At 46.6% G+C, this 26,601-nt stretch overlaps 1 protein-coding gene across 1 annotated transcript in view; it reads right to left on the bottom strand.

The window, feature by feature from the left end:
* The window catches only part of LOC137677206 (CUGBP Elav-like family member 4), an 85,300-nt gene that overhangs the window by 20,528 nt on the left and 38,171 nt on the right, over nt 1-26,601 (bottom strand). The window contains 3 exon segments of the mRNA XM_068424471.1: nt 3,216-3,296; nt 4,965-5,030; nt 18,360-18,509. Coding sequence (XP_068280572.1) covers nt 3,216-3,296; nt 4,965-5,030; nt 18,360-18,509 — 297 coding nt within the window.

The raw sequence follows: 26,601 nt of genomic DNA, 5'->3' as shown, positions 1-26,601 counted from the left end.
TTCCCCCATTTATGTCTGGAGAACAGTGTGGGGAAGGAAAGGGTTTTTTAATAAAAAAACAAATTCATGAGTTGTTCAGCTCAGAATGCTATGAAGACCTAAGTTGGTTCTCAGTGCACACATGCAATGAGTTTTAAAGGACTCAGTCAGGATCACTGGAGCAAGAGGAAGATCACAGCTGGTATGGCAAAACCTTAGTGAAATCTCCAACTATCTCATTAGAGAGAAAGGTCTTGCTTTGGGATGAGTTAATGGATTATTGGAAATAACTATACTTGGCAATTCAGGGCTGAATACAGTGCCAAAATTATTTACCACAGACTTTACTTTGGTTTTCAAAAGGGCTATAAGTCAGCTCAAAATCTAACCCTCATGACACACTATGAGAAGAGAATCAAGGTTCATTTCTATCCTGACATCTACTTTGGCTCTTGTTTTTATGGTTTTAAGTTATAGGTATTTCTGTTCCTTAATACACAAGAAGCACAGATAGCCTTGATTTGGACAAAAAGGAAAGAAAAGTTTTAAGGAACTAACAGTTTATGAATGCTCTATAAATTACAGGCAAACCATGCTGGATAATTCAAAAACACATGACTGAGGGCACAGAAGCACATGGTGGAGAGCTCTGTGGTGGGTCCATGTTGATTTGGCTTGGTTGGACCTGAGCTACTAAGCCGTTGCTCTGCCCATGCTCCTCACCCTCAGACTCATTGTTAGTTATTTAGCATGGGGACAGCAGCAGACCCAATCTATCCCTGGGTGTCCACTGTCAACATGAGTAAACTCCATATACCTGTGCTTGACATCAGGTATCTATCATTGCATCCCCAACACTGTGAATCAGTGTCATAAGGAAAGGTTATGACCAGACTGCTCTTCCAATGGTAACTAAAATTGGGCTGTCCCATAAGAATGTATGAAGTTAGCCCTTTGGTCAGCTGCACAGTAAATGGGATGTACACCTCATCTCTACAGCAAATATTCAGAGGCTGTAACTTCATTGCCTCTTCTGCTTCTGCTTGCTATTCAGTCCCCAGCACGTCTGAGCACACAGTAGATGAGAGTCACAAGCTTGCACCACTTTATTTTAACATCTAAGTGTATTTCTGAGTTTCAGAAACTATGTCAAGATGAGTAATACCATGCAAATTTAAAATTACCCCTAAGTTTTGCCTGGTTGACATGGTCTGAATCAAGACTTCATCTCCAGCTTTGATCGTTTTGGATCTGTTCCACCCTATGCACCCTGTCAGCTGCCAGCAGCCTCAGTGCTCATGTGAAAGTAATGACTAATCTCTACAGGAATGATGCAGCAGCCAAGTGGCTCTGGGCTTGTTATCCAGTCAGGATCCAGGAGCAGAGAGTTAGCATTGTTATTAACAATGTGATCATCAATGTTATTGTTGTGGTAGGGCTGGTTCATTAACGAATCAATGTTTGGGCACATCCTTGCAAACATAAAGTACTCTTCTCAGCACTGAGCATTATTATTATTAGAGTTCCCTCTTGCTGTGTTTTGATGCTTGAAGGTCTTGACCCTCTGCTAAAAAGGCCTGTCGTGCCTTAGAGATTCTCCTTCTAGCAAGCAGCAGAGAAAGTCACGTCAGCTAAACACTGCAGGAAAATGGAGGGCACTGGTAATGGGAACCTGCATTGGACTGGTTGTTCATCTCATATATCTGGCCCCCAACCATCTTCAATACCAGCTGCTGACAGGAAGGAGAGAGGAGTTGAGAGATAACTTGTCCACTGGGTGACACCCTCAGCCCACAGAGACACACCGTGCCTTGCGAACACAGGGGTCTTTGGGCAGTGGGTCTTCAAAGCGTGCACAGCAGCTGTCCCTTGCTTCTGCTGGTTCCTGGCACAACGCTATGCTGAGCCATGATCTGCTCGCCATTTTGTCCTGTGCTTAATCTAGCCCCAGTAAGTAATAAAAAGCAAAGTCCTTCAGCATGGGGGAAACATCTCTCTAATGATACGTTAGGTCTGTGCATCTGTTCTCACAGCAGGGACGTGTACTAGAGCTAATCAGGAGCTGGAAGTTGTGTTCCCCAGGAAATTCTGACATCGGAAAAAAATTAATTCCAAAATAGATCGAAATACAGACATCTCTAATTTTCTTACAAAATTAGATTTCTCCCTCAAAGTAGTTCTAGGCCATCAGAATATTTTAGTTTGATAGTGTAATCTTGATTCATTTCATTCTGACTGTTACACTATATTAAAATATTAAATGTCATTATATATATATAACACCACGTATAACTTAGAATATATCTGAATTAGTGATCTAATAGAGGATAAAAGTTGAAATGTAATTATTTAAAATGAGAGTCTCTACACTAAACTGAAGCACCTGACTTAAATGCCTCACTTAGGCAAGCAGTCTACTCTTCATATCAAAAGGGAGCAGTGAACTACCTGGAGGACAGTTGGGACTACCTGAGTTGGTTGCCTCTGAGGATCCCACTGCTCCCCACTGACTGTAAAGGGAACATTACATGGCATGGTTGCCTCCCAAAACATTTACATGCAATAGTGAGAGATTCACCCCTCCTTACTTTTCATGTCTTCAGTAAGGCCATCCAGTCCTGCAGACTAGATAACCTGGGATCCTCTCATAGTCAATGTAAAGAACTAGGTACTTTTACTACATGATTCATCTCATCCTGATATAGAGATTGTTCTCTAAAAGGGCTGATTTTGGTTTCCAGATTATCAAAGGAGGCTGAAAGAACTAGATCAGATCCACCAAATAGCAGGTCCTCATTCTCTAAATAGCAGGTGTCTGAAATCACGTTACTGGCTTCCAATGATGGGCCACCAGTGCTTTGTTTCCTATTAAATTCTTTTTTCCAATACAATCGCATTTTTATCCACATTCTTGTTGCTTGTCTCTAACACAGACCCCCACTGGACATTATTGCCTATGTTGCTAGCAGGTCTTTCCATGGCCCATGCACATCAGCATGCTCCCTCCCTGGGGACTGAGGAGATCTCAGCAGTGGTTCCCCATGAGGATGCTCTTGTGTATTACTGTTAGTTCAAACGATGCCGTGCCACATATGGAAATGGAGAAAAGACTCCGTGGACCAGGGATTCAAAGCAATCAGGCATTTAATGGATACTCTCTAGGGGTATAAGGAGGGGAACCAATGTGGTGGGGATGGCGTGCTGGGGCCAGAAAGGAGGACAGCCCATTTACTCACCTTCTCTCTGTTGCTGTGGGATCATGGGAGGCGGCTGTGGGAACGCTTGGCTAATCTGGCCATAAGCAGCAGGATAAGCAGCTATAGGGGAGAGAAAGGAAGAGAAGAGAGGGACAGATTTCAGTGCTGGGAAGCAAGGAACTTTCACTCCAAACCATCACACCAAGCCAGAGGTGGGCTTTCCCCCTGTATTTTGGCTTGTGAAAGGCCATCTCACGCAGCCTGAGATGCAGCGGAAGCACCACAGTGGTGCTCCAGGAGGTGTCACATGATCCTGAGTACCCACCCTCCCTTCAGCTTTGTCAGCAGTAACACCAGAGACAGCCACGCGGTACAAATGTGGGTCTCCGCTGAGATGTCTCCCAGCAGAGATGCGGAACCATCGCAGATGGCACCACAAACACTCATTCACAAGCTCAGTGCATTGATGCCCATGCTGACAGTCACGCGCAGAGCGCATGCACACTTTTTCCTGTGTAATCTCTCTTGCACCCTGATTAATTCACATGCTCATAAAAAACAGTTCACACATGTGCTTTCTCCCTTACTCTAACCTTCATATGCCCATGCACTGTATAAGCACAGTTGCACATACACTCTGGGATATACATTTTTCTTTCATGCCCATAGAGACTTCCTCTCTCTCACACAAACACAGTGGAAACAGTGTGCAGCAATTTTCCCCACCTCAGCTCCCCCACCAAGCAGACAAGGGGAGCCATTCAGCACCACAGATGGTAGATGATGTGCCTTGCTGCTAAAAATACAGAGTACGGGTCGCCTGCGAGCCCAGAGAGAGGGGGATAGGGGCCACGTGTGTGCAGAGGGGTTAATTAACAGCTCAAAGGGTTGAGCTGCTTCCCATCTATCAAACCTCACAAGCAATAAATGACAATAACTAAAACACTGGCAAATGAAGCCCTACATGGAGGATTAAATTAAGTTTCCAGATACAGTGCTGACATGAGATAATACCCATTCCTCAGCGGGAGTCCATGATTGCTCCAGTTACCACAGGAAATAATGATTTTTGAGGTGGCAGCTTCCTCGCAATGTTGTCCATGGACACCTTGCGAGGGGAGGCTGAACACGGCGGGGTCATGGTCTGCACCATGCGGGGTCACTTTGGCTGCTGTCAGTCCATCAACTGCAAAGGAGCTGCTCAGTGTACAGGGTGACATGAGCGGAGGCTGACTTATTGGGCGCTGTGGAGAAAGCTGCTGGGAAGCCAGGAGTATGTCTGTGTAGCTCCTAAGCAAGCCTCAAACTAACTAGCTAGAGTATGGCCAGGGTAGACATACCCTAAAATATGGGTATGTGCAGACATACCATACCCTGCCAGGCACAACAGCAGTGGCTCTGCAAGGTCTGGTTGCCCATCTCCCCTCCTTGCTGCAGCACTCGGGAGACCTGTTATAGAAAGTGGCCTCCAAATCAGTGGCCTGATTTTGCACTTGTGCACTGTGCTAAGCAGACTGGACCTGGTCCTGCCAATGAAGCTGCACTGAGGTACAGGCCAGTGGGAGCCTTTCCCTGGGGAAAGGGAGGAGGTTGCCTCCTTAGGGGGAGAAGACCCTGGGCTTTATGCTTGTTTTCACAAGAAGTGCAAATTTAATCTGAGAGTCTGCGGCCCCCCAGCTCGCCCCGTATCAGCAAACACCTCCCTTCCCCCAGCCCCCTCAGGTGTGTTCAGAGATTAAAGGCTTTAGAGAAAATAAAGGTTTATTGGGAGAAAGTGTTAATACTAACGACCTGCGTACTGCTGCACTCCAGCGTAGGCTTGCTGCAAGGGGTCTGCTGCAGTGGGGCTCTGTGCTGTGGAGACACGAGAGAGAGAAAGAATTAAGGTGTTAAAGCATGACAGGCACTCTCCCTTTGTCTGCCCTCATCAATATCTGGTGTGAGACAGACAAACCCAGGTGCTGAAGAGGAGCAGCTCGCTCACCCTATGGACAGAACTGCACAGAGACCCCCATGAAGGCCAAGAGGGCTCTATCCCCCAGCCATCACCCTGTGAGACTTTGTAGCAGAGGGTAAACAAACCTCCCCGCTCCTTTCTCAATCTTAAATTATGGATCCCACCTCTGATCATGCAGATTTTTGGCATTGCAGTAATCAACCCCAAAGAGCCTCATCTTAAGCCAGGGCTGACACTGTGCTAGGTGCTGCGCAAACTCAGATCTCAGTGACAGCTACAGTCACATAAAACTTTCAATCAGAGCAGAAAACAACAGAGGCATAGAAGGAGGAAGGAGAAGAGAGCAAAGCAGTGGCTCCTGTCATCCTGACATCCCTTCAAAGGACCGAGTTGCTTCCAGGCAGCCCCCTGTGCAAAAGGAGATGCTGCTTGGAGGGGAGGGGGACACCACTTATCTGCTTCAGGGAGGATGCTGTGAATCTCTGCATAAAGCATGCAGTCCCTTGCTGGCTTCAAAGTGCATTTTCTCTCTTTACAACTGTGCATTCCTCCCTCCTAAAACTGTTTATTTTTGTGAAACTTTGAAGTCTAGCTCAAATACAACCAAAGCTAGTTAAGACTTTTTTTTCCTTTTCCCCTTTGTTTAATAGGGAGAGAAAAAAAGAGAGAGAAACATGTTGGATAAGCTCTTTCTTTATCTGCAGCAATAAAATATTTAAAGCAAAGCTTGGCTGAACCTCCAGTCCAAATGTCACCTTGGCCCTAATATTTCACTTCTTGTTATGAGTTTAATCTGTATTTATTGGTGCTGCACAGTTCTACATTTACGCAGTCCCTCTGGCTTTGTACTTGTAGGATGATCCCTTAGGGAGCTGCACTTTTTCCCCTCCATCCTACCTTCTTCCTTCTTACAAGCACAGAGGTGTGGCTGGAGGCAGGAACTTGGAGGTTGCAAAGGTGTGGGCCTCTTAGAAGGAAATCTAGTGCCATTGACCTACCCAAGGAGAGACACTGACTGTATGCCAAAGTGTGGGGGAGGTTGGCAAACGTGAGTGGTACGGACCCAAGGAACATGGACAAAGTGTTTTCTTACAGATGCAAATACCAGCTTGAACCTTAACTTCAAAGATCACCACTGATCATGATGGAAGCTTGCAAGGTCTTGCACTTGTCTCCCAAAATACAAGGAGGAATGGTGAGAAGACCAAACTTTGAGGGGACAAACCCAATTAGCTGGCTGAGGCTCCTGTTCATTATGGGCATTACTGTATCACAAGGACTTTGAGGATGGGGTAGTCACAGGAAGAAATAAGTGTAGTCTTAGGTCGAAAGTTGTTTGGTTGGTTGCCTAGCTGGCTTTTGGCAGGTCTCTCAATATGTACGTATGTGAAATGGGAAAGCACTGCCCTACTGTAAGGACTTTCACCCCTTGAAAAGGGGTGTGAGTAGAATACATTAAAACCTGTGGAAGATCAGTGGAAGGCATAGTAGAGATGCAAAGCTATATTTTTAAAGAGTAGATGCTCCAGGAAACTGGAGGAAATGCTTGGAAAATATAAAAACTCTTTCCACTCATTCCTGCCTTCTTGAAGAAGGAAGCAACTAAGTCTCTTCTTTTTAACCTCTGCTCAGAATTGCTTTCCTCTAAAAACAGAATGTTGAGCATATTGCTCCAGAAGAAAACTGAACAGCTATGAAAGGTTGAGTGATATACCAGTTCCCACGCCCCTTTGGGAGAATGGATCATAATAACTTGGACCCCCCCCAAAATGACCAAGTCCTGTCAAGTAGAAAATATCTCCTGAGGAAGGCAAGGGGACATGTGGTGAAGGGAGCAAACCTTTGTAAGACAACTATGGTTTTGCAGTCTGCAGTAAAGGAGATTGTCTACTATGTCTGCCCCAAAAGCAACTGCCCTTCCTTGGTGGCACTCATCTGTTTATAGAGCTAGAAGTATTTGTCTCCACTGCTCAGGACATACACTCACAGCATTTCCTTCCTCTCCAGCTGAGGCTGGACTCGGGCATGCTTGTTCTCTCTCTGACATGCTGACAATTAGCAATGACTGCCTCTTCGTTGATACGGGAGAAATCATTGAGCAGTACCTGTCTGACTGTGGTCCTTTCCTTTATTGCTTGCCTTAGCTGGGCACATGTGGGAACTGCCCACTCTCCCAGCTATAGCTGAGTCTATGTTCTGAACAGGACCGCCCAGCTCACTGCTGAGCTGCCTTCCTCACCCCATCTGTGGATATCTCACCTGCCTTTGGAGCCATACTCTGCCCATCGTAACCAAGCTATTCAGCTTAGGAAATATACACTGACAATCATGGTTCACCTTTAAGATTAAATATTAAAACTGGGCAAATGCTTTATTTAAAGGGTTAGGAACAACAGGCCTTTAGATGCAGCTTCTTTCCCTCCCACACAAAGCTTTTAGAGTTCATTATTTTCCTGAGTCTTTATGACTTGTCAGCAAGGGTAGTATCTAACCAGGTGTTTCTTTCTCAGGAGGCTGCCTTGTGCCCCAGGTCGTGCAAGTAATTTCCTCCTGGCTCACAGCACATGCAAGCCAGCAGGAAGACTCTCCCCTGATTTCAGTCAGCTTTGCTCCAAGCTGGGAATCACTTACTCATAGGTAAAGAAGATGCAAGGTGGCTGGTCTAACATATAGGACCTTAACACTGACCTAACCATCCCTGGACACTCTTGAAACTGAGTGAGTTGAAAGCATCCCGGGGCTGTACGACCAGACAGCATGGGGAAGCAGCAACCCCTGGCTTGGGGCTCTGTGTTTGATTTGTAGTCTCATACCCTACCTTGGCTGTTTGGGAAAAGCAGTGGTGGTGATACCTTTGTGGTTTTAATGTGCCAGGCCATCGAATCCACACAGTCCAATAAACTCTGTTGTCCCTCTCCTCCACCTGGCTGGAGGCAGGGCCCCCCTAATTAAGGAATGGATTCGTGCTGCTCACGGGGATTGGACCTTCATTTCCCTTATTCACATTTGGGAAATAGGGATCTGAGGCCCATCTCCCCTGACTGGAGTCCTGCTCACTGGTAACTGGAGCAGCCATCCTCCTAGGAAAATTCTCTCTGGTATTTCTTTTAGCTTGTAACTCATGTACTTGTGCCTGTAGGGTACTGGTAGGTTGTCCATGCCATCTGCTCATGTCCTCCCCATAACCATGCAGGGCAAACCACAGGATACCTCGTGGCGTGTTCCGTTTCCTTTGAGCCGGGAATTTATCTTGACAGCTCTTAAAAAAAAAAGCGATGACTGTAGCTCGCTGAAGAACTCGTCTTCCTCAGCTTGAAAAGTGTGTTTACTGAGCAAATGAAGATGTGACTTCAGTACAGTGGATGTGTCCATACTGGCCAACATGTCCTATGAAGATGCAGGGCCACAGACTCCAGGGCTGGCTGGGTACCCCATCACGAAGCCAAGATAGCTTGGGCAGCTGTGAGCGTATCTTCATGCTGCTGCTCACTCTGCCAGATGAATTAAACCTAGCGAAAGGCATAACTGCCTGTGCTTCCAGCTGTAGTGTGGATGAAGCCAATGGCTGGTACCAATCCAGAAATCTCAAGACACAGATTAGACATTTGAGGAAGTTGTGGCCATTCTGCATTCAGTAAAGTGACAGCCCTCCTATTTTCTAATGACCCATGAGAATTTCAGCAAGGCCTCAAATGTGCAAGGGGCTCACGATCCAGAGCCAACCTGCCCCAGGGGTTACATGTGACTGTAGGCTGGAGCACACCACACGCTAAAATTCAAAGTGATGGGGAGACATGAATCATTTCTGTGTCTCAGCACAAGGAGACCATGAGGGAAGGTTGCTTTATTCCTCCATAAGATACACATTAACTTAATATGGTGTGTACCCTTGTGGCCTTTGCAGTTACCTTGTCTCAGCCACCCTTTCTTCCCACCCAGCTGGCCAGTCTTCTCTGTTACTGCAAATATTAGTCGAACATGGGCATGTGGGGCTGGGAACAGACCTAAGCTCCCCTGCATGCTGTCTGTGCCAGGGTGTAAGCTCCATCTGTCTCAGAAGCTAAATAGCTGAGTAAGGGCTGGTAAGAGCTATAGGGATATAGGAGACACTAGATGAGGGCCATGGATATCATAAAGCAGTTAAAGGGGCTTCTGGACCAGAAGTTACCAGGGCAAACTAAAGGTGTACTGTGAAAACAGATGCGAATAGTTACTTCATTTGGCAGCTCAGGGCAAGAGCCTTATCCCTGGACATTGCCACGGGAAAAATCCTGCTCAGATACAATTGTCTCTTTGCGAGATGATCCTGGCCAAGATGCCACAAGGTGACCACGGCAGATAACCTTCCATAAACCTGGAGACATAAAACAAGCCAATGACTAACTATATGGCCATAAATATAAATTTAACAAAGGCAGCACTTATTCATTAGGCAGAAGTCAAGAAATTACTCCCAAGTCCTTCAAAGAAAGTAGATCTGTTAATGTCACTTTCCGAATCCTCTGCCTGATGCCAAAAAACAAGGATGATTTCCCAAGTCAGCATGAAATGCCAGTGCTTTAAAATTAACACCAAGAAGCTTTCTTACTACTGATATATCTCTAGACTGAAATCCAACTTTTTAAAGGGGCATTCAGCTAGTGTTAGGCCCCACATTTAGCTTTTGTCAGAGAATGAAAGGATGGAGGTGGCAGAATAAAGCACGTTGCTAAAAATAAATAAAATCAGCTTAAGTGGTGTTCTATAAAGAATCCCTCCTGAGATGTCAGTAACCTGACTACAGTGCCTGGCCAATATGAGCTGTTACATGGGCGCCCCAGATGAAAATGGTTGTAGGGGACAGAGGGCTGGAGCCTGCTGTGATGGTCAGGGGTGTAAATCAAGAGGAGCTGCACTGAAGCCAGTGGAGGTAGTGAGGAAAAAGGATGATGGTTACTGCCTGAGCCATCAAAAGGGACCCTCCATCCGTCTCAGTGGGGTATGGGACAGTGTCCCTGTCCCAGCTTGAGGTAAGAGAAAGCCAAGGAAATCTGCTCTCTGAAATCAGAGAGGCCCAGTGCTTCTGAGAGACAAAAGCAGGGTCTGGCACATTTTGGGATCCTAAGACACCCTGGGTTTTAACTTTGGTGGAAGGAGTCAGCAAACCTTACACCTATATGATATCCTCTTAACCCCCTGCTTCTGATTGCCTGTGCATTTTACCAACAGACATGCTTTATTCCATCTATTTCACTCTATTTTGCAGCGCTGCTCCCTGCATGGGTCTACAGAAATGTGTTATCACCCGGATCCACAGCTTTGTGCTCTGTCCCATCTATTCATTTCTCTCACTGTCCCGGAGGTATTTTACACCTCTCCCAGGAGCTGCAGCTTGGCCACTATCACCTCTGGGAGGGTGGATGGGGGAGGAGGGCAATCAAAGAGAGGCAGCGCTGTTCAGTCAGTGAAGAGGAAATAAAATAATGATAGCAAAAAAAAAAATCTATGTGAAGGCCAGGAATAAAATAAATAAATAAATAATGGAGTGGGAGGGCTCTATTCACCTTCTCCTTAAATCCAATTTAAATCACTCTCTACAGCCCTAATCTATATCCATAATTATATCATTTCATACAACAAGCTTGTGAGAGGTGTTAAGAAATTTATGTATATTAAAATTCATGGGTGCCATAGTACAGATTCCATATTATTAAGATTGATTAGGACAGCTGATGCTGTGATTAAAGAAGCCAGCGTTTACTGTTGTAAATAATTAGGTATTCAGACACAACAATAACTGCAATAACAGAAAGAATGTGCTGATCCAGCAGAAAACAGAGACTGATCCTGTGTTTTATAGTCTTGTTTTGCCATGTAGGGGCTGGACACCACTCAGTCAAAGACATGTTGTCCCACTGTCTCTTCCCCTACACGTCAAAGGAGCCAAGAAATCCAGACCATTTGTGCCCTCTGCTCCATCCTGTTAGCTGGAAAAGCCCTTTTGATGGCAGCCCCAGGTATTGTAGGTGCTTGTCTGGGACAACATATGGGCCTACTATGAAATTCATATAGTTCATCCCTGGAAATCAGGATTATCTTTATTATTTTCTTAATAGTCCCACCTCCAAGCCCCATCCCTAATCAGGCCCCTGCTGAGATGGGTGCTGTGCAAAAACATGATAGGAGTCATGTTTGGCAATGAAGAGCTTCCAGTGGACAAAGCAAGAAAGACACAGAAGACTCAGAAATGCAAAGAGGTGGAGGTGGCTGGCCAAGGTGACAATAATTCAACAGCAGAGTCAGGACCAGACTTCCCTCCCTTTGCATAAAGCCATAAACACTTAAGTCAGGGTCAGGTTTTAAAAGCTATTAAGGCACTTCACTTAACTCCATATTTTTGGGGAGCTTAGTTTAAATCACCTTTAAAAGTAAAGCTCGAGGTCTTAACTCACTTAGGTTCCTCTGAAAACATCAGCACAGAACCTGATTTGTATTTACACCTTCTTCCAGATCAGAGGAGAAAATACTTTGGCTCTGAAAAGGTTCCCACAACTGCCTTAAACAACCTCATTCATTATGGCTGCAGCATGATTGTTGGAAATACATGGCATCATTAAAGTAGCTTAGACTACAATTGAAGATGGCAACTTGTTATTATATTTTTAATGAGTGCATTCCTTCACTTATTTATTTTACCAGTAAAGCGTGGTTTATGGCACATGGCAGATTGTTACAAATGGGTCAAATAAATGCTTCCTAGTCATAATAACGGGTCAGGTGCTCACTGTTGCAGTTTTGGAACCGCTGATACAAAATATGAACAGGAAAGCTCTCACCCAGTGATTTAAGGTGGACAAATGCAACACGGCCAAATATTTCCCATAGTAAGCAATTTAGCCTCCGGGCTGCTGAGCCAGGTACATTTCTAGGGCATGGTGTATGTCTGGACCGAATGCTGTGGGGCTTGGTTTTCATCCTGGACCTTCCACAGGTGCAGGCAGGTCACTCTTTTTCTGTTCTCCTGATTAATCTCGTCTCTAAACTCTTTCTTTCTGACATCTTTCATGACTGAAATGTCAGGGTGGGCACTGGGGTGGGGGAAGTCAGTCTCCTTGCCTGCACAAGTGAAGCCTTGATCTTGCCCAATGCCACTGGATGGTGTCTGTCGTGATCGGGACTGATCCTGGACTGACTGGTCCAGAGCAGCAGCCTGCCCATCAGCAGCGCTGCTAGCTAATTGACAAGCTAATAGATAAGGCTGTCATATTAGCATTCCGGCAACTCCTCCCCTACAAAATTAGCTTGGGTAATGATAATTACAGATGGAGTTTGAATCCTTTCTCTGCTGGCAATGGGTGAAATTCATTACTGCCTGATAGCTCTTTGTTGAGCCAAGGAAAAATAAATTCATGATCTCAGTTCAGTTCCTAAGACATGAGTTTCTACAGCACAGGAATTCACCTGTGGGGGACACCTTTACTGCCAATCTCAGTGGTGGCTTGGAAACATGTGAGCATACAGGCTTGGCTGCCCATTTGTACTGACAGCTAGTCCTCACCAGAGAGGGCTGGACCCCAAATAGGGTATGAAATGGAGCTTGCTGTCTTGCTAGCCCAGACATACCCACAGCGTAACCAAAGGGGAGTGGGGGGACCTCTGCTGTGTCTGCAGAGAGGAAAGACAGAGCTAGTCCTGGCAGTGGTGGGCAGTCAGAAACAGAACCACTGTGTGCCTGAGAACAGTAAATGAGATGACACGTTTTTGATGTATTATGAGCAACTGAGGGAACCTTGCTTTTGTTTTCCTCAGCAACCTAAGCCCAGACCAAATGCACTGAAGAACTCAGCATCCTGGAAAGCATTCTCCATGGGAGGCTCCACAAAGCTGCCATACAACTGGATCCATCCTTGGCTCTGGTCAAGCTGGACAACCCTTGGCCCAGGAGGAATAAGTTTGTTTGGGAGCTGTTGGATGCTATGGGGTGTATTTCTTCTTCTTCCTGGGCACATCACTGGGCAGAATACCACAGAGCAGTCCTCACTCTTTTCTGGGGGCTCTGCTCTGCGCCTCCTTCCAGTTCCCTCATTTCACTGATGCTTTGGCAGCCAATCCCCTCTCTCTCTTGCTTGCTGCCCTTTGCTCTCCCCATTTTCTCATCTCCCCTTACCTTCTCTTACCAAGGAGGCTTTATTTTTGTAGCGAGCATTCTGTCCAGTCCCTTGCAATAAAATCCAGTAGGGTAGGACCTGTTACCGGAGAGCAGAGTGCTGATGGTGTGAGACACAGCAGAAACCAGTGCAGATGGTCTCCACTGTTATTGTACGTCACACACAGTTACAAGAGAGGCACAGGGCTCTGGGTGGCTAAGAAGCTTTGCCAGAAGAGCATAATACCTGTTACTATGGCTAATGTGGAAATGGCAAACGCTCTTGCGCTGCTGCAAAGTGACTCACGAGATCATGGCACAACAGATTATGCTCTTCGTCCCCACTATGTGTTGTGACACATTGCCATGCTCAATACATTTGCAAGCTGAAAGACTAAAGGGCAGGGATTAATACACAAAAAGGTCAGATGTCCAAAGGAGCTCAGACTAGTGGAAGGGGAGATATTTACTCCCTTGTTATTCTGTCCATACCAAAAAGTGCACTGTGAGGCATTATGTACTGGTTGAGCTTGGAGAAAGCGAGAGCACGGCTTGCAAAGAGTATGCCTGCAAGGAATGGTTTTCTAGTGCTACTGCGTGGATCCATAGCCTTGCCAGAGCCACAGAAAAAGGCAGTTCCTGCAGGGACTGGGGTTGTGATCAGAGACCTGGTGAGTAGGGATGTTCAACCTACTCTTGCCTTTGCCCCAAAGCCATGGATGGTTCAGTAGTCTGACTCAAATGATACTGTGTGTGCCCCTGCTCCAGACAAAGAGAATCGTAAAAAAAGAGCACAGGGAAAGACAGAAAAAAAAAGAGTGAAACTACAGAGTAAATACAATCACATGATATGGACCTGGTTTTACAGTGCAAAGACTGTGGAGTTCTGGAGTCCTTTAGATGAAGCATCAAAAATATTATAGCTAGACACAAAGGTGGACATGTAGACAAACTGCACAATTAATGGGATTTATTTGGGTCTGAATGATATGGATGACATGCCTCTACAAATTTTGATTGTGCTGTTTTGCTATTTTCAGGCAACAAAGAACGTTCTGCTACAGGATATAACGGTGTGAACCCACATTTGAGTTTTTTGTGGAGTATGAAAGAGTATCTCAGAGAAAAATTCAGGCTTTAAACAATATATGGCAAGTCATAATCATAGCGAGACTATGGTTATGTACATAATATCGCAGCGCTCTTAGCCACTTTCAGAATGAGAGATATACCATAAAAGAAAGTTGGAAGATGCTGACTTTGTATGGGGACTGGCATGTTCTTTTCTTCTCTATAATGTTAGTGCAATTGCATGCTCAGCTTTAAAATTTTATTTCTACCCTTGCATTTAGAAACACAGGCATACAGAACCACAGGGCAGTGTCAGTAACAAACGCTACAGAGGAAAGTGCGAAAAATCCCATAATGAACAATGATGGAATAAGCTGCCCAGTGATGAAAATTTCTTTCTAACCCCAAGCAATTAGTGGCTGGCTTATATCATAAAGCATGAAGGTTTGTGTCCTTTCTACATTTTTATCCAGTCTAATATGCTGTGGATGCTCTCATTACCCATATAAATGTCTAATCCTTTTTTTCCATGCTGCTAAGCTCTAGGCCTCAAGAAAGCCTGTGGCAAGGAGCAAAGTTTTGGAGATGCATAAATACTCATGAGAAGGAAGAGAGTAAGAAAGAGCAAACACATGATGTGTCCTACACCCAAACTGCTACAAAGGTGCTTGCTTTCAGGGTTTCATTGCTGGTGCAAACAGGCAGAAGTAAAATGAGAGGTGAGGGTTTGGGCTGCCACTGTTCCCTTTACACCTCTGCTATAACTTAAGATGCCATTGAGTTATGGGGAAGCTGGGCATCGAGAAAGACCAATATATTGCTGAAGACACACTGAGATAAATCCAAACTTTACACAAAGCAGACTATTTGGACATCAGCTTTATCGGCAGAAAGGAGCCTCTGCCTGCAGCAAAGTGGAGCAAGGATGACTGTCACCTTTCAGTGTGTCAGGCTGTTGGTGTTTGTGCAGGGACTTACTGTGAATTACTGGCTGAGCAAGCCTCTCCAAAACTCTCAGAGAATCAGATTAAGGCCATTGACTTTTATATAATCATGGATGAAATACATAACTGAAAGCTTGCTTTAATTATGGGGGTAGTTGGATATAGTTAACAAAAGCTCCAGTCATTAAGATTCATCTAGAAAAATCATCTTTTCTCTGTTATCTGTGGTAATGGCATTCGACACTGTCTCCCACAGCATCCTCCTAGACAAACTGGCTGCCCGGGGCTTGGATGGGTGGACTCTTAAATGGGTTAAAAACTGGCTGGATGGCTGAGCCCAGAGAGTGGTGGTGAATGGGGCAAAGTCCAACTGGCGGCCGGTCACTAGCGGTGTTCCCCAGGGCTCAGTTCTGGGGCCGGTGCTGTTCAATATCTTTATAGATGATCTAGATGTAGGGATTGAGTGCACCCTCAGTAAATTTGCAGATGACACCAAGCTGGGTGGGAGTGTCGATCTGCTGGAGGGTAGGAAGGCCCTACAGAGGGATCTGGACAGGTTAGATAGATGGGCCGAGACCAACGGCATGAGGTTCAACAAGAACAAGTGCCGGGTCTTACACTTCGGCCACAACAACCCCATGCAGCGCTACAGGCTCGGGGAAGAGTGGTTAGAAAGCAGCCCGGCGGAAAGAGACCTGGGGGTGCTGATCAACAGCCAGCTAAACATGAGCCAGCAGTGTGCCCAGGTGGCCAAGAAGGCCAATGGCATCCTGGCTTCTATTAAGAATAGTGTAGCCAGCTGGTCTAGGGAAGTGATCGTCCCTCTGTACTCGGCACTGGTGAGGCCGCACCTTGAATCCTGTGTCCAGTTCTGGGCCCCGCACTTCAAGAAAGATGTTGAGGTGTTGGAGCGAGTCCAGAGGAGGGCGACCAAGCTGGTGAAGGCTCTGGAGGGTCTGACCTATGAGGAACGGCTGAGGGAGCTGGGGTTGTTTAGCCTGGAGAAGAGGAGGCTCCGAGGTGACCTTATTGCAGTCTACAACTACCTGAAGGGAGGTTGTAGTGAAGTGGGAGTCGGCCTCTTCTCCTGGGCAACTAGCGATAGGACAAGAGGACACAGCCTCAAGCTTCACCAGGGGAGGTTCAGGTTGGACATTAGGAAGCATTTCTTTTCAGAAAGGGTTATTAGACATTGGAATGGGCTGCCCAGGGAGGTGGTGGAGTCACCATCTCTGGATGTGTTTAAGAAAAGACTGGACATGGCACTTAGTGCCATGGTCTAGTCGACATGGTGGTGTCAGGGCAACGGTTGGACTCGATGATCCCTGAGGTCTCTTCCAACCTGGTTGATTCTGTGATTCTGTGATTCCGTAATGGATCATGGAATATTAGCTAAAAGGAGCTAGATAAACCAGACAAAAAAGATAGACATAGAAATGGATGAATAAATAGAGGGATGATAGACAGGTAGATACTTAGATGGACAGTTGAACAGATGGCTATATTTATATAACCTTAAAGACAGGGTGCTTTCTTGGTGATGTGCTTGAGCTCACTGAGCATACTAAGGGCTCCCTGCAATCGTCTGATGTCTCTGTAAGCCTCCAATAGCTTCCCAACCCTCTAAGCTGCTACAAACATGCATATACATGCCTAACTTTTAGTATAGTAAGCCCCTTGATTTCAATTCTGCTTAAAGTTGAACTCATGGCTAAATGTTTACAAAGTGTGTGTGTGGGGAGGATGATAATGATTTTTCAATACTCTTGATATTTCTGCATTTTCCTTTGCTGTGTTCACAGGGTGGCTTTTTTCAATGATGTCAGAACTGTAACTAGGTAAGTCTTTTGTATTTCTATTTTAGGTGATATTTTGTCCTTGTTTCTCACAAAGTCCCCTGTGATGTTGAATCTTCTGAGTTTTCAGGACTGGCTGAGATCGAAAGAATTTTTTTTCTTTGGGGTTTTGTGTGCTTTTTGGCTGGAGCATCTGACTCAGTGTTTGATTTCCTAACAGACTAGATCAATCTATGAGTGCCCCAGGGTAAAATACTCCTTTGCCAGCTGGTGGCTAGGATAAATTAGTAACATTTACTTAAATTTTTATTGTTATGGTTGTTAATATTAGTATGTGTACAGCAATGCTAAGGAATGTCTTTCTAGCAGAAGTACAGCTTGGACGAGAGGGATATGTCAAATCTTGAGGATGCTGAAAAAATGTAGGTGAACATTAAGGACTTGTAAACTCTTGAGCTCTTGGTGATTACAGCCTCAGAGTGTCCATATATTTGTAAGTACAGGTACAGAGACGGGTGTGTATCCTTTAACCTCCCTCATTTATCCCTGACTGCCAGGGCTTGCAAAATCACTCCTTCAGTGCTGGCATCTTTTGAGCTAGTCACAGTCTGAATCCCAGGAGCAGTTCTCTGGTGGTGTGCCACAAAAGGGTGAAGCTGAGCCTGTTCTGTGGCTGTATTAAAGGAGCTTCAGTCTCCAGGCCTGGTAAGGCAACAGGATTTGGATGCAGTGAGCATTTCGGAGACCAACACCTACTGCCTGCGCACATGGTCTGAGGCATGGAGCAGTTTGGGTCAGCAGCCATGTGGACCCTCTGGACTTGTCCTCCCAGAGCCATCTGGCTGCAAGGGCATCCCATCAGGAGATACCAACAGTGGGTGCCAGGAGATGCAAACAGACTTAGCACAGCTCCTTCAAGGCTAGCCTTGGGAGTACCGCTAGGAGATCTGCCAGCATGAACTGGTCAGGCCTCAGATCAAGTTTTAGCTAAAGTAAAACATGCTGGGTGTCCTGATTGTACTCACCAGACAAGTCATCCAGCAGATGAGCCCTCAATTCTTCAGCATAAAAATTTTCTGCCTCCAACATGCCCTTGATGTCTATCATCCAGATTTAAGTGTATAACTACTGTAGCTGGGTAAGACCTAACTACACCAATGCTAGAGTGAGCCCTGATGGTGTGGGGTGTAATCCTTCTGAGGTGGCTCATGCTAGACAAAGCCCATGGATGTGGACAATCTCCCTAAGACTGAAGGAGCAGGTTGCGGGCACAGCATTGGTCTGGCTTACCTGGGTAAGGGTGGATGCCATTAGCAAACACAGCTTCTGCGGTGGGCTGCCCATTAGTCTGTGGCGGGAGGCCAGTGAAACCATTCACCCCAATTGGAGATGGGATGCTAGGCACAGCTGGTGCAGTTATGCCAGGAGGCGTGCTTCCACCTGCAAGTGGGGAGGACACAAAATCAGAGCTGGGGAGTACTGAAAGCAATAACTACATGGAGAAAACTGCTGACACAACAGTTGTGACCACCACACAGAAACCTTCTGATAATCCACGAAATGAAAAAACTCCCAAGCTGTTGTGCAAAGAAAGGGACTGCTTGCCACTACTCCTCTGTTTCGAAAGCACTTAAGAAAGGCTTGAAAAACTTTCTTCAACAGAATGAAGCTTTTGCTTGGTGATCATGGTCTCTAGACTGGATCCATGGCTAACATCAAGCAATAGAAAAATAGGAAAATATCACCCTTCCTCCTCAACTTTCTTCCTGGAGTAGTACCTGTTTAAATTGCTAAATAAGCAGACGTTTCTTTCCTAGATATCATTTAGCACCAGAAGCAAATTCTTAGTCCCACCTTTCTACAGCAGTTACTCTCAGTTTCTCTTTGGAGATGTCAGCTTTGTGGGCATACTGATTTCCAGGACTACTCTGTCTGCACTCTCTTGGGAATACACATTTCATGTACAAACTCATTCTGAACTTTCTCAGCAGCAGGAATCCTTAAATGGTTTGGCAATTTGATTTGTAGCCTAAAGGCAGCCAGTGATACTTTTTTTTTTAGTGTCACTGTTCAGCCCAAACTTGACTTCACAGAGTTGTAGCAGAGATCTCTCACTCAACAGGGGAAAAATTTGTGTTAGATTTGTTTCTTTCATGGAATCATACTCCTCCCCTTCTTCCTGGACGCATCCTGTGGGGGACTGTAATGCTGCTATTTCAGAAGAAAAATTTAGTCTTTATGTTTTGGATGGGATTCTGTCACCCACTGGTAAGAATTCTTAAATTTCTGAGGGGAGAATTAAATCCCTCTGCTACCTCATTGTCTGCTTCTATGTATGTTTAAAATGACTGGACAGTCTATGCTTCTTGCAACGTATTCAGGATATTTTTGGGGACCAAAAATGAGTTTTCAATAAGTATGAAATTGTATTTTTCTCTTGCTAGCTGTGAGTGGGAAGTTAAACTATCTTATCTTCAGCAATATCTTTCTGTGTCAGGGTATACTACTGATTGAAAGCACCATTTTTGCAGTAACATCTTTTTTAAACCAATTGCAGAAATTTTCTTCACCATAGAATAATTCCATGATGGTTTAGTCCAATAACACACTTCAATGACTGCTTAAATATGTGTTGGTGCTTTAAGAAAGCCAATACAGGTGCATGAGATGTTTTAATATGTTTTGATTTGAGTAGCCCAAAAAGCAGGCACTGTTTCAGCTCTTATACCTTGAGCAGACAAGCTGCTGCTTCCCCATTGCTTGTTTAAATGGTGTTGGCCTTTAAAAATGTCCTCTGTGGAGGTACAGGGAGCAAGCAGTGGCAACTGAAGTCCAAAGGCAATGCTCTTAGCATATGCCATAAGCTTGCAAATCACAAAGGCTAGTTAAAATTTCAGTTGCTTTTCTGGATCTCTCCTTTATTTGCATAGACAGTGTAAGTAATTTTTTCTAAAATTGCAGCAAGGGATTTGTGCTTGCTATTTTGTGCATGTCTAAAGAAGTTTAGGCATATTCATTGCAATTCTTTAATTTTCTTCTTAGAAAGAACCCCCCTGGAGAGGTCAGATCTGTAATTGGAGTAAAACTGGTATAATGCCACCGCAGAGAACAAATGGCAGTGGTGCATGCCAGTTATGGATTTCATCCCTGGTTTGAGATCTCTTGCTGCAGCTACACCAGGTGCAGATTTACAATATGGAGGGAGGGAGGGAGAAGAGAAGGAAGGAAGGAAGCCTAAATGAATTTTTATTTCTAGCCCCTCTGAGCAGTTAAGAGAGTGGCAGACCCACTGCAAACCTACTTTTCACGCAGAGTATACCAACGATGGGAGAAATGCAAAACTTGAACCAAACTTTCCAAGATGTCAATTTAATTGCCTCACAATTACAGACTGTTGTGTGAGATAAACCTGACTCTTGATGGGGAACCGTCAAAATGCCAGCAAACAGCATAAAATTTTTATGGTCTGAATTACCCACTGGGACTGCCTATTGCGCTCCATTGACTGCCCGGTGACTAGTTTAAACTAGATGTCTAACTTTTGTATGGTTAAAGCCAGGTGAGATGGATCCTGTCTCTAGTATGTTAGATTTGCCTGGATCCAAAACTCTTTTTGTTCCTAGGTCCCACAGGAACTCGTGAACCTGAATGAATGCATGGCCATGTCCCAAGGAACTCACTCTCCTAGAGGCGGGATGCACAGAAAAACAGCTGGATTAGGAGGCCTGAAGATACCACAGAATCACAGAATGGTTAGGGTTGGAAGACACCTCTGGAGATCATCTAGTCCAACCCCCTGCCAAAGCAGGTTCCCCTAGAGCATGTTGCACAGGGTTACATCCAGGCGGGTTTTGAATATCTCCAGAGAAGGAGACTCTACAACCTCCCTGGGCAGCCTGTTCCAGTGCTCTACCACCCTCAAAGTAAAGAAGTTTTTCCTCATATTTAGATGGAACTTCCTGTGTTTCAGTTTGCGCCCATTGCCCCTTGTCCTGTTGCTGGGCACCACTGAGAAGAGTCTGGCCCCATCCCCTTGACACCTGCCTCTAAGGTATTTGTAAGTATTGATAAGATCCCCCCTCAGTCTTCTCTTCTCCAGGCTAAACAGACCCATCTCTCTCAGCCTTTCCTCATAAGGGAGATGCTCCAGTCCTCTGATCATCTTTGTAGCCCTCTTCTGGACTCTCTCTAGTAATTCCTTATCTTTCTTGAACTGGGGGGCCCAGAACTGGACACAGTACTCCAGGTGTGGCCTCACTAGGGCTGTGTAGAGGGGGAAGATAACCTCTTTCAACCTGCTGGCCACACTCTTCCTAATGCACCCCAGGATACCACTGGCCTTCCTGGCCACAAGGGCACATTGCTGGCTCATGGTGATCTTGTCCACCAGGACTCCCAAGTCCTTCTCTGCAGAGCTGCTTTCCAACAAGTCAACCCCCAACCTGTACTGGTGCATGGGGTTATTCCTCCCTAGGTGGAGGACCCTACATTTGCCTTTTTTGAACTTCATTAGGTTCCTCTCCACCCAGCTCTCCAGCCTGTCCAGGTGTCCTGGTTTGGCCCAAACCAGGCCAATTAGTCTTAGAGAAACCAAGGTCACTGCTAATTTCCTCACTGCTTACGAGTGAAGAGCCAAAGGGGGGCCGCACCTGCAGGGAGGAGCAGGGAGGAGCAGGGAGGAGCAGGGAGGAGCAGGGAGGAGCAGGGAGGAGCAGGGAGGAGCAGGTGACCCAAGATTGACCAACAAGGTATTCCATCCCATACACGTCATTCTCACTTTCCTATTTATCACTAACCCACTGCCTCCTGGAGGTGGGGCCCAGGAGGGAGGGGCCCTCCTGTCTCCCACTGATTGGTACCAGCTTTGCCAATTCTCCAGTTAAAAGCCTGCAGGTGTGAGGGCAGGGGGAGCTACTGCATTTTCCCCTCTGCCTGTGCTGGGGGGGGGGGGGAGTAACTCTGCCTAAGGAGGATTTCCAAGCTCTCGATCTTGGTTTTGTATATATTTGATTATTTCTATTATTCTTATTATACTCTTTTTTCATTACTATAGTTTATTAAAACTGTTTTAACTTTCCAACCTGTAAGTCTCTCTCCCTTTTCCCTTTCCCTTAGGGTGGGGGGTGGGGGGGGAAGAGGGTTAACAGAGAGCGTCTGCCACAGGTTTAATAGCCAGCCCAGCTTTAAACCGTGACACCAGGTCTCACTGAATGGCAGCACAGCCTTCTGGTGTATTGGCCACCCCTCCCAGTTTTGTGTCATCAGCAAATTTGCTGAGTGTGCACTCTGTTCCTTCATCCAGGTTATTGATGAATAAGTTAAACAGGACCAGGCCCAGTACTGACCCCTGGGGAACACTGCTAGCTACAGACCTCCAAATAGACTCTGCGCCGCTGATCACAACCCTCTGAGCTCTGTCATTCAGCCAGTTCTCAATCCACCTCAATGTCCACTCATCTAACCCACACTTCCTGAGCTTTCCTATGAGGATGTTGTGGGAGACAGTGTCAAAAGCTTTGCTGAAGTCAAGGTAGACAACATCCACTGCTACCCAGCCAGTCATGTCATCATAGAAAGTCATCAGATTAGTCAAGCATGATTTCCCCTTGGTGAATCCTTGTTGACTACTCCTGATAACCTCCTTTTCCTCCACATGCTTAGAGATGGCATCCAGAATGAGCTGTTCCATCACCTTTCCAGGGATGGAGATGAGGCTGATGGGCCTGTAGTTTCCTGGGTCCTCCTTCTTGCCCTTTTTGAAGACTAGGGTGACATTGGCCTTCCTCCAGTCCTCAGGCACATATCCTGTTCTCCATGACCTTTCAAAGATGATGGAGAGTGGCTTAGCAATAACATCTGCCAGCTCCCTTGTGGGTGCATCTCATTGCAGCCCATAGATTTGTGGGTGTTCAGTTTGCCTAAATGATCTCTAGCTTGATCCTCCTCAACCAAGGGAAAGTCTTCCTTTCTCCAGACGTTCTCTCTTACCTCCAGGGCCCGGGATGCCTGAGGGCTGGCTTTAGCAATAAAGACTGCTAAGACAGTCAGTCGGCGGGGCAGCAGCAGCAGCAGCGACAACGATGACTGAGGTGAGTCCGAGTCCGGGGGCGAGTGTTAGATCGGGCTGTACAGGGGGTTCCTCGGGACACCCGAGCAGCAGCCCCGATTCCCGTCAGCACCTGGAAGCCCTCGCCAGCCAATCAGGAGAGGAGGGGGTGTTGCCAGGAGCAACCGCGGGAGATTTAAACGCGTAAAGATCAAAACAAACAGTCAGTCTGCTGGGCGGTCACTGAGGGAGCGTGAGCGACCAGGGTGGGCGCGGCATTTATCGTAGGCAGGGCAAGCAGGCAGGGCGCAGCCACCCTCCTGACTCTTGGGGTGAGCACACTTGGTGGCTTTGCCTGTCCAATTTGGAACAGACCCAGTGATGGTCTCCACAAGGTTGAAAGCTGTGGCTAGCAGGAGTGTGGGGACCCAGATGGAGCTCCCTAAACAGCATACAGCTGTCCAGGTCTCTGGCTGCAGGGAGTGCTTGAACCTGGCATTAGTATCAAGAGACAGCAGAGATGACACCTGTGTGTGGTGTGAACAGGTAGATGATCTGCTCAGCCTGGTGGCAGAGCTTAAAGAAGAAGTAGAAAGGCTGAGAAGTATCAGGGAGTACAAAAGAGAAATTGACTGGTGGAGTCACACCCTTCCATCCCTGAGAGAAATGCAGCAGATGGAAACTCAGCAAGAGTCAGAGGAGCCCCAATCCTCTCACCATCAGGAAGGAGGGGACCCAAAGGATGAGGGGGAGTGGAAACAGGTCCCTGTTTGGGGGGATAGGAAAATCCCCCCCCCCCCCCCCCCCCCCCCCGGGGCCCCTTCACCTTCCCATGTGCCCTTACAGAATAGGTATGAGGCTCTGGAACTTGAGGGTCAGGCAGATGATAGTGGAGAAGAAGGTCCATCTGGGGGCTTGCCTAGAATAAGTCAGTCAACCAGATGGATCAGAACTACAGGTCTTAAAAAAGAAAGAAGGGTGATTGTAGTGGGGGACTCTATTCTGAGGGCCCTGTATGCCGACCAGACCCATCTCACAGGGAGGTCTGCTGCCTCCCTGGGGCCTGGGTAAGGGATATTACCAGGAGGCTCCCTAGACTAATTCAACCCTCTGATTATTACCCATTGCTGGTTGTCCAGGTTGGCAGTGATGAGGCTGATGAGAGAAGCCCTAGGACAATTAAAAAGGATTTCAAAGCACTAGGGCAACTGGTTGAAGGGTCAGGAGCACAGGTAGTGTTTTCCTCGATTTCTCTTGCAGCAGGCAAGAATGCCAAAAGGAACAGGAGAACCCACCTGATCAACACGTGGCTTAAAGACTGGTGCCATCAGTGGAATTTTGGCTTTTTTGATCATGGGGCTGGTTATATGGCACCAGGCCTGCTTGAGACAGATGGGGTTCACCTGTCTAATAGGGGCAAAAGTATTCTAGCCTGTAAGTTGGCAGGGCTCATTGAGAGGGCTTTAAACTAGGCTTGAAGGGGGAGGGGGATAAGACCTGGCTTGCTGGAAATGAGCCTAGGGGTAGAATGACAGAGTTGGGGGAGAAACCAATAGCTCAGCTGAAGTGCATCTACACCAGTGCATGCAGCATGGGTAACAAACAGGAGGAGCTGGAGGTCATTGTGCAGCAGGAAAGATATGATGTAGTCACCATCACGGAAACGTGGTGGGATGACTCGCATGACTGGAGTGCTGCAATGGATGGCTACAAGCTTTTCAGAAGGGACAGGAGAGGAAAGAGAGGCAGTGGGGTGGCTCTGTACATTCGGGAGTGTTTTGATTGTATTAGAGCTTAAGGATAGTGATGATAAGGTTGAGTGCCTATGGGTAAGAATCAGGGGGAAGGCCAGCAAGGCAGATATCCTGGTGGGAGTCTGTTATAGACCACCCAACCAGGATGAAGAGGCAGATGAGCTATTCTACAAGCAGATGACTGCTGTTTCAAGGTCGCTAGCCCTTGTTCTAGTAGGAGACTTTAATTTGCTGGATGTCTGCTGGAAACTCAACTCAGCAGAAAGGAGGCAGTCTAGGAGGTTCTTGGAGTATGTGGAAGATAACTTCCTAACACAACTGGTTAGTGAGCCCACCAGGGGAGGTGCCCCACTAGACCTGCTGTTTACAAACAGAGAAGGTCTGATGGGAGATGTGGTGGTTGGAGGCCATCTTGGGCACAGCGACCACGAAATGATAGAGTTTTCGATTCTTGGGGAAAGAAGGAAGGGGGTCAACAAAACCTCTACCTTGGACTTCCGGAGGTCGGGCTTTAGCCTATTTAGGACACTCGTTCAGAGAGTCCCATGGGAAATAGTTCTTGATAACAAAGGGGTCCAGGAAAGCTGGACATACTTTAAGAAAGTAATCTTAAAGGCGCAGGAGCAGGCCATCCCCGTGAGCCGAAAGACGAGCCGTGGGGAAAGAAGTCCGGCTTGGTTGAACAGGGAGCTTTCGCAGGAACTTAGGGGAAAAAAGAAAGTTTATGATCTTTGGAAAAAGGGGCAGGTAACTCAGGAAGAGTACAAGGATGTTGTTAGGTCATGTAGAAGGAAAATTAGAAAGGCGAAAGCTCAACTAGAACTCAATCTAGCCACTGCAGTAAAAGGTAATAAAAAGTGCTTTTATAAATACACAAACAACAGAAGGAGATCAAGGGAATATCTCCATTCTTTATTGGATGCGGAGGGGGAACATTGTGACCAGGGATGAGAAAAAGGCTGAGGTGCTTAATACCTTTTTTGCCTCAGTCTTTCACAGTAAGACTGGTTATCCTCAGGGCAACTGCCCCCCTGAGACAGTAGACAGGGACGGGGAGCAAAATAGACCCCCTGTAATTCAGGAGGAAGTAGTTAGCGACTTGCTGTGCCGCTTGGATGCTCACAAGTCTATGGGACCAGATGGTATCCACCCAAGGGTACTGAGGGAGCTGGCGGAAGAGCTTGCTAAGCCGCTCTCCATTATTTATTATCAGTCCTGGCTAACCAGGGAGGTCCCAGATGACTAGAGGGTGGCCAATGTAACGCCCATCCACAAGAAGGGCCGGAAGGAGGATCCCGGGAACTACAGGCCTGTCAGCCTGACCTCAGTGCCTGGCAAGGTCATGGAACAGATCATCTTGAGTGCGATTACACAGCACCTAGAGGGCAACCAGGGGATCAGGCCTAGTCAGCATGGGTTTAGGAAACCCTAAAGGGTTTCCTGCCTGACCAACCTGATCTCTTTTTATGACCAGGTGACCTACCTAGTGGATGAGGGAAAGGCTGTGGATGTAGTATACTTGGACTTCAGCAAAGCCTTTGATACTGTCTCCCATGGCATTCTCCTGGATAAGCTGGCAGCCCATGGCTTGGACAGGTGCACTCTTCGCTGGGTTAAGAACTGGCTGGATGGCTGGGTCCAGAGAGTGGTGGTAAACGGTACTGCATCCAGCTGGTGTCCGGTCACCAGTGGTATCCCCCAGGGCTCAGTACTGGGCCCAGTCCTGTTTAAT

Source organism: Nyctibius grandis (assembly GCF_013368605.1).
Source record: "Nyctibius grandis isolate bNycGra1 chromosome W unlocalized genomic scaffold, bNycGra1.pri SUPER_W_unloc_3, whole genome shotgun sequence".
NCBI classification, from domain to species: domain Eukaryota; kingdom Metazoa; phylum Chordata; class Aves; order Nyctibiiformes; family Nyctibiidae; genus Nyctibius; species Nyctibius grandis.
Note: the sequence above shows the minus strand (reverse complement) of the source record. Positions and strands in the feature narration are given on the sequence as shown.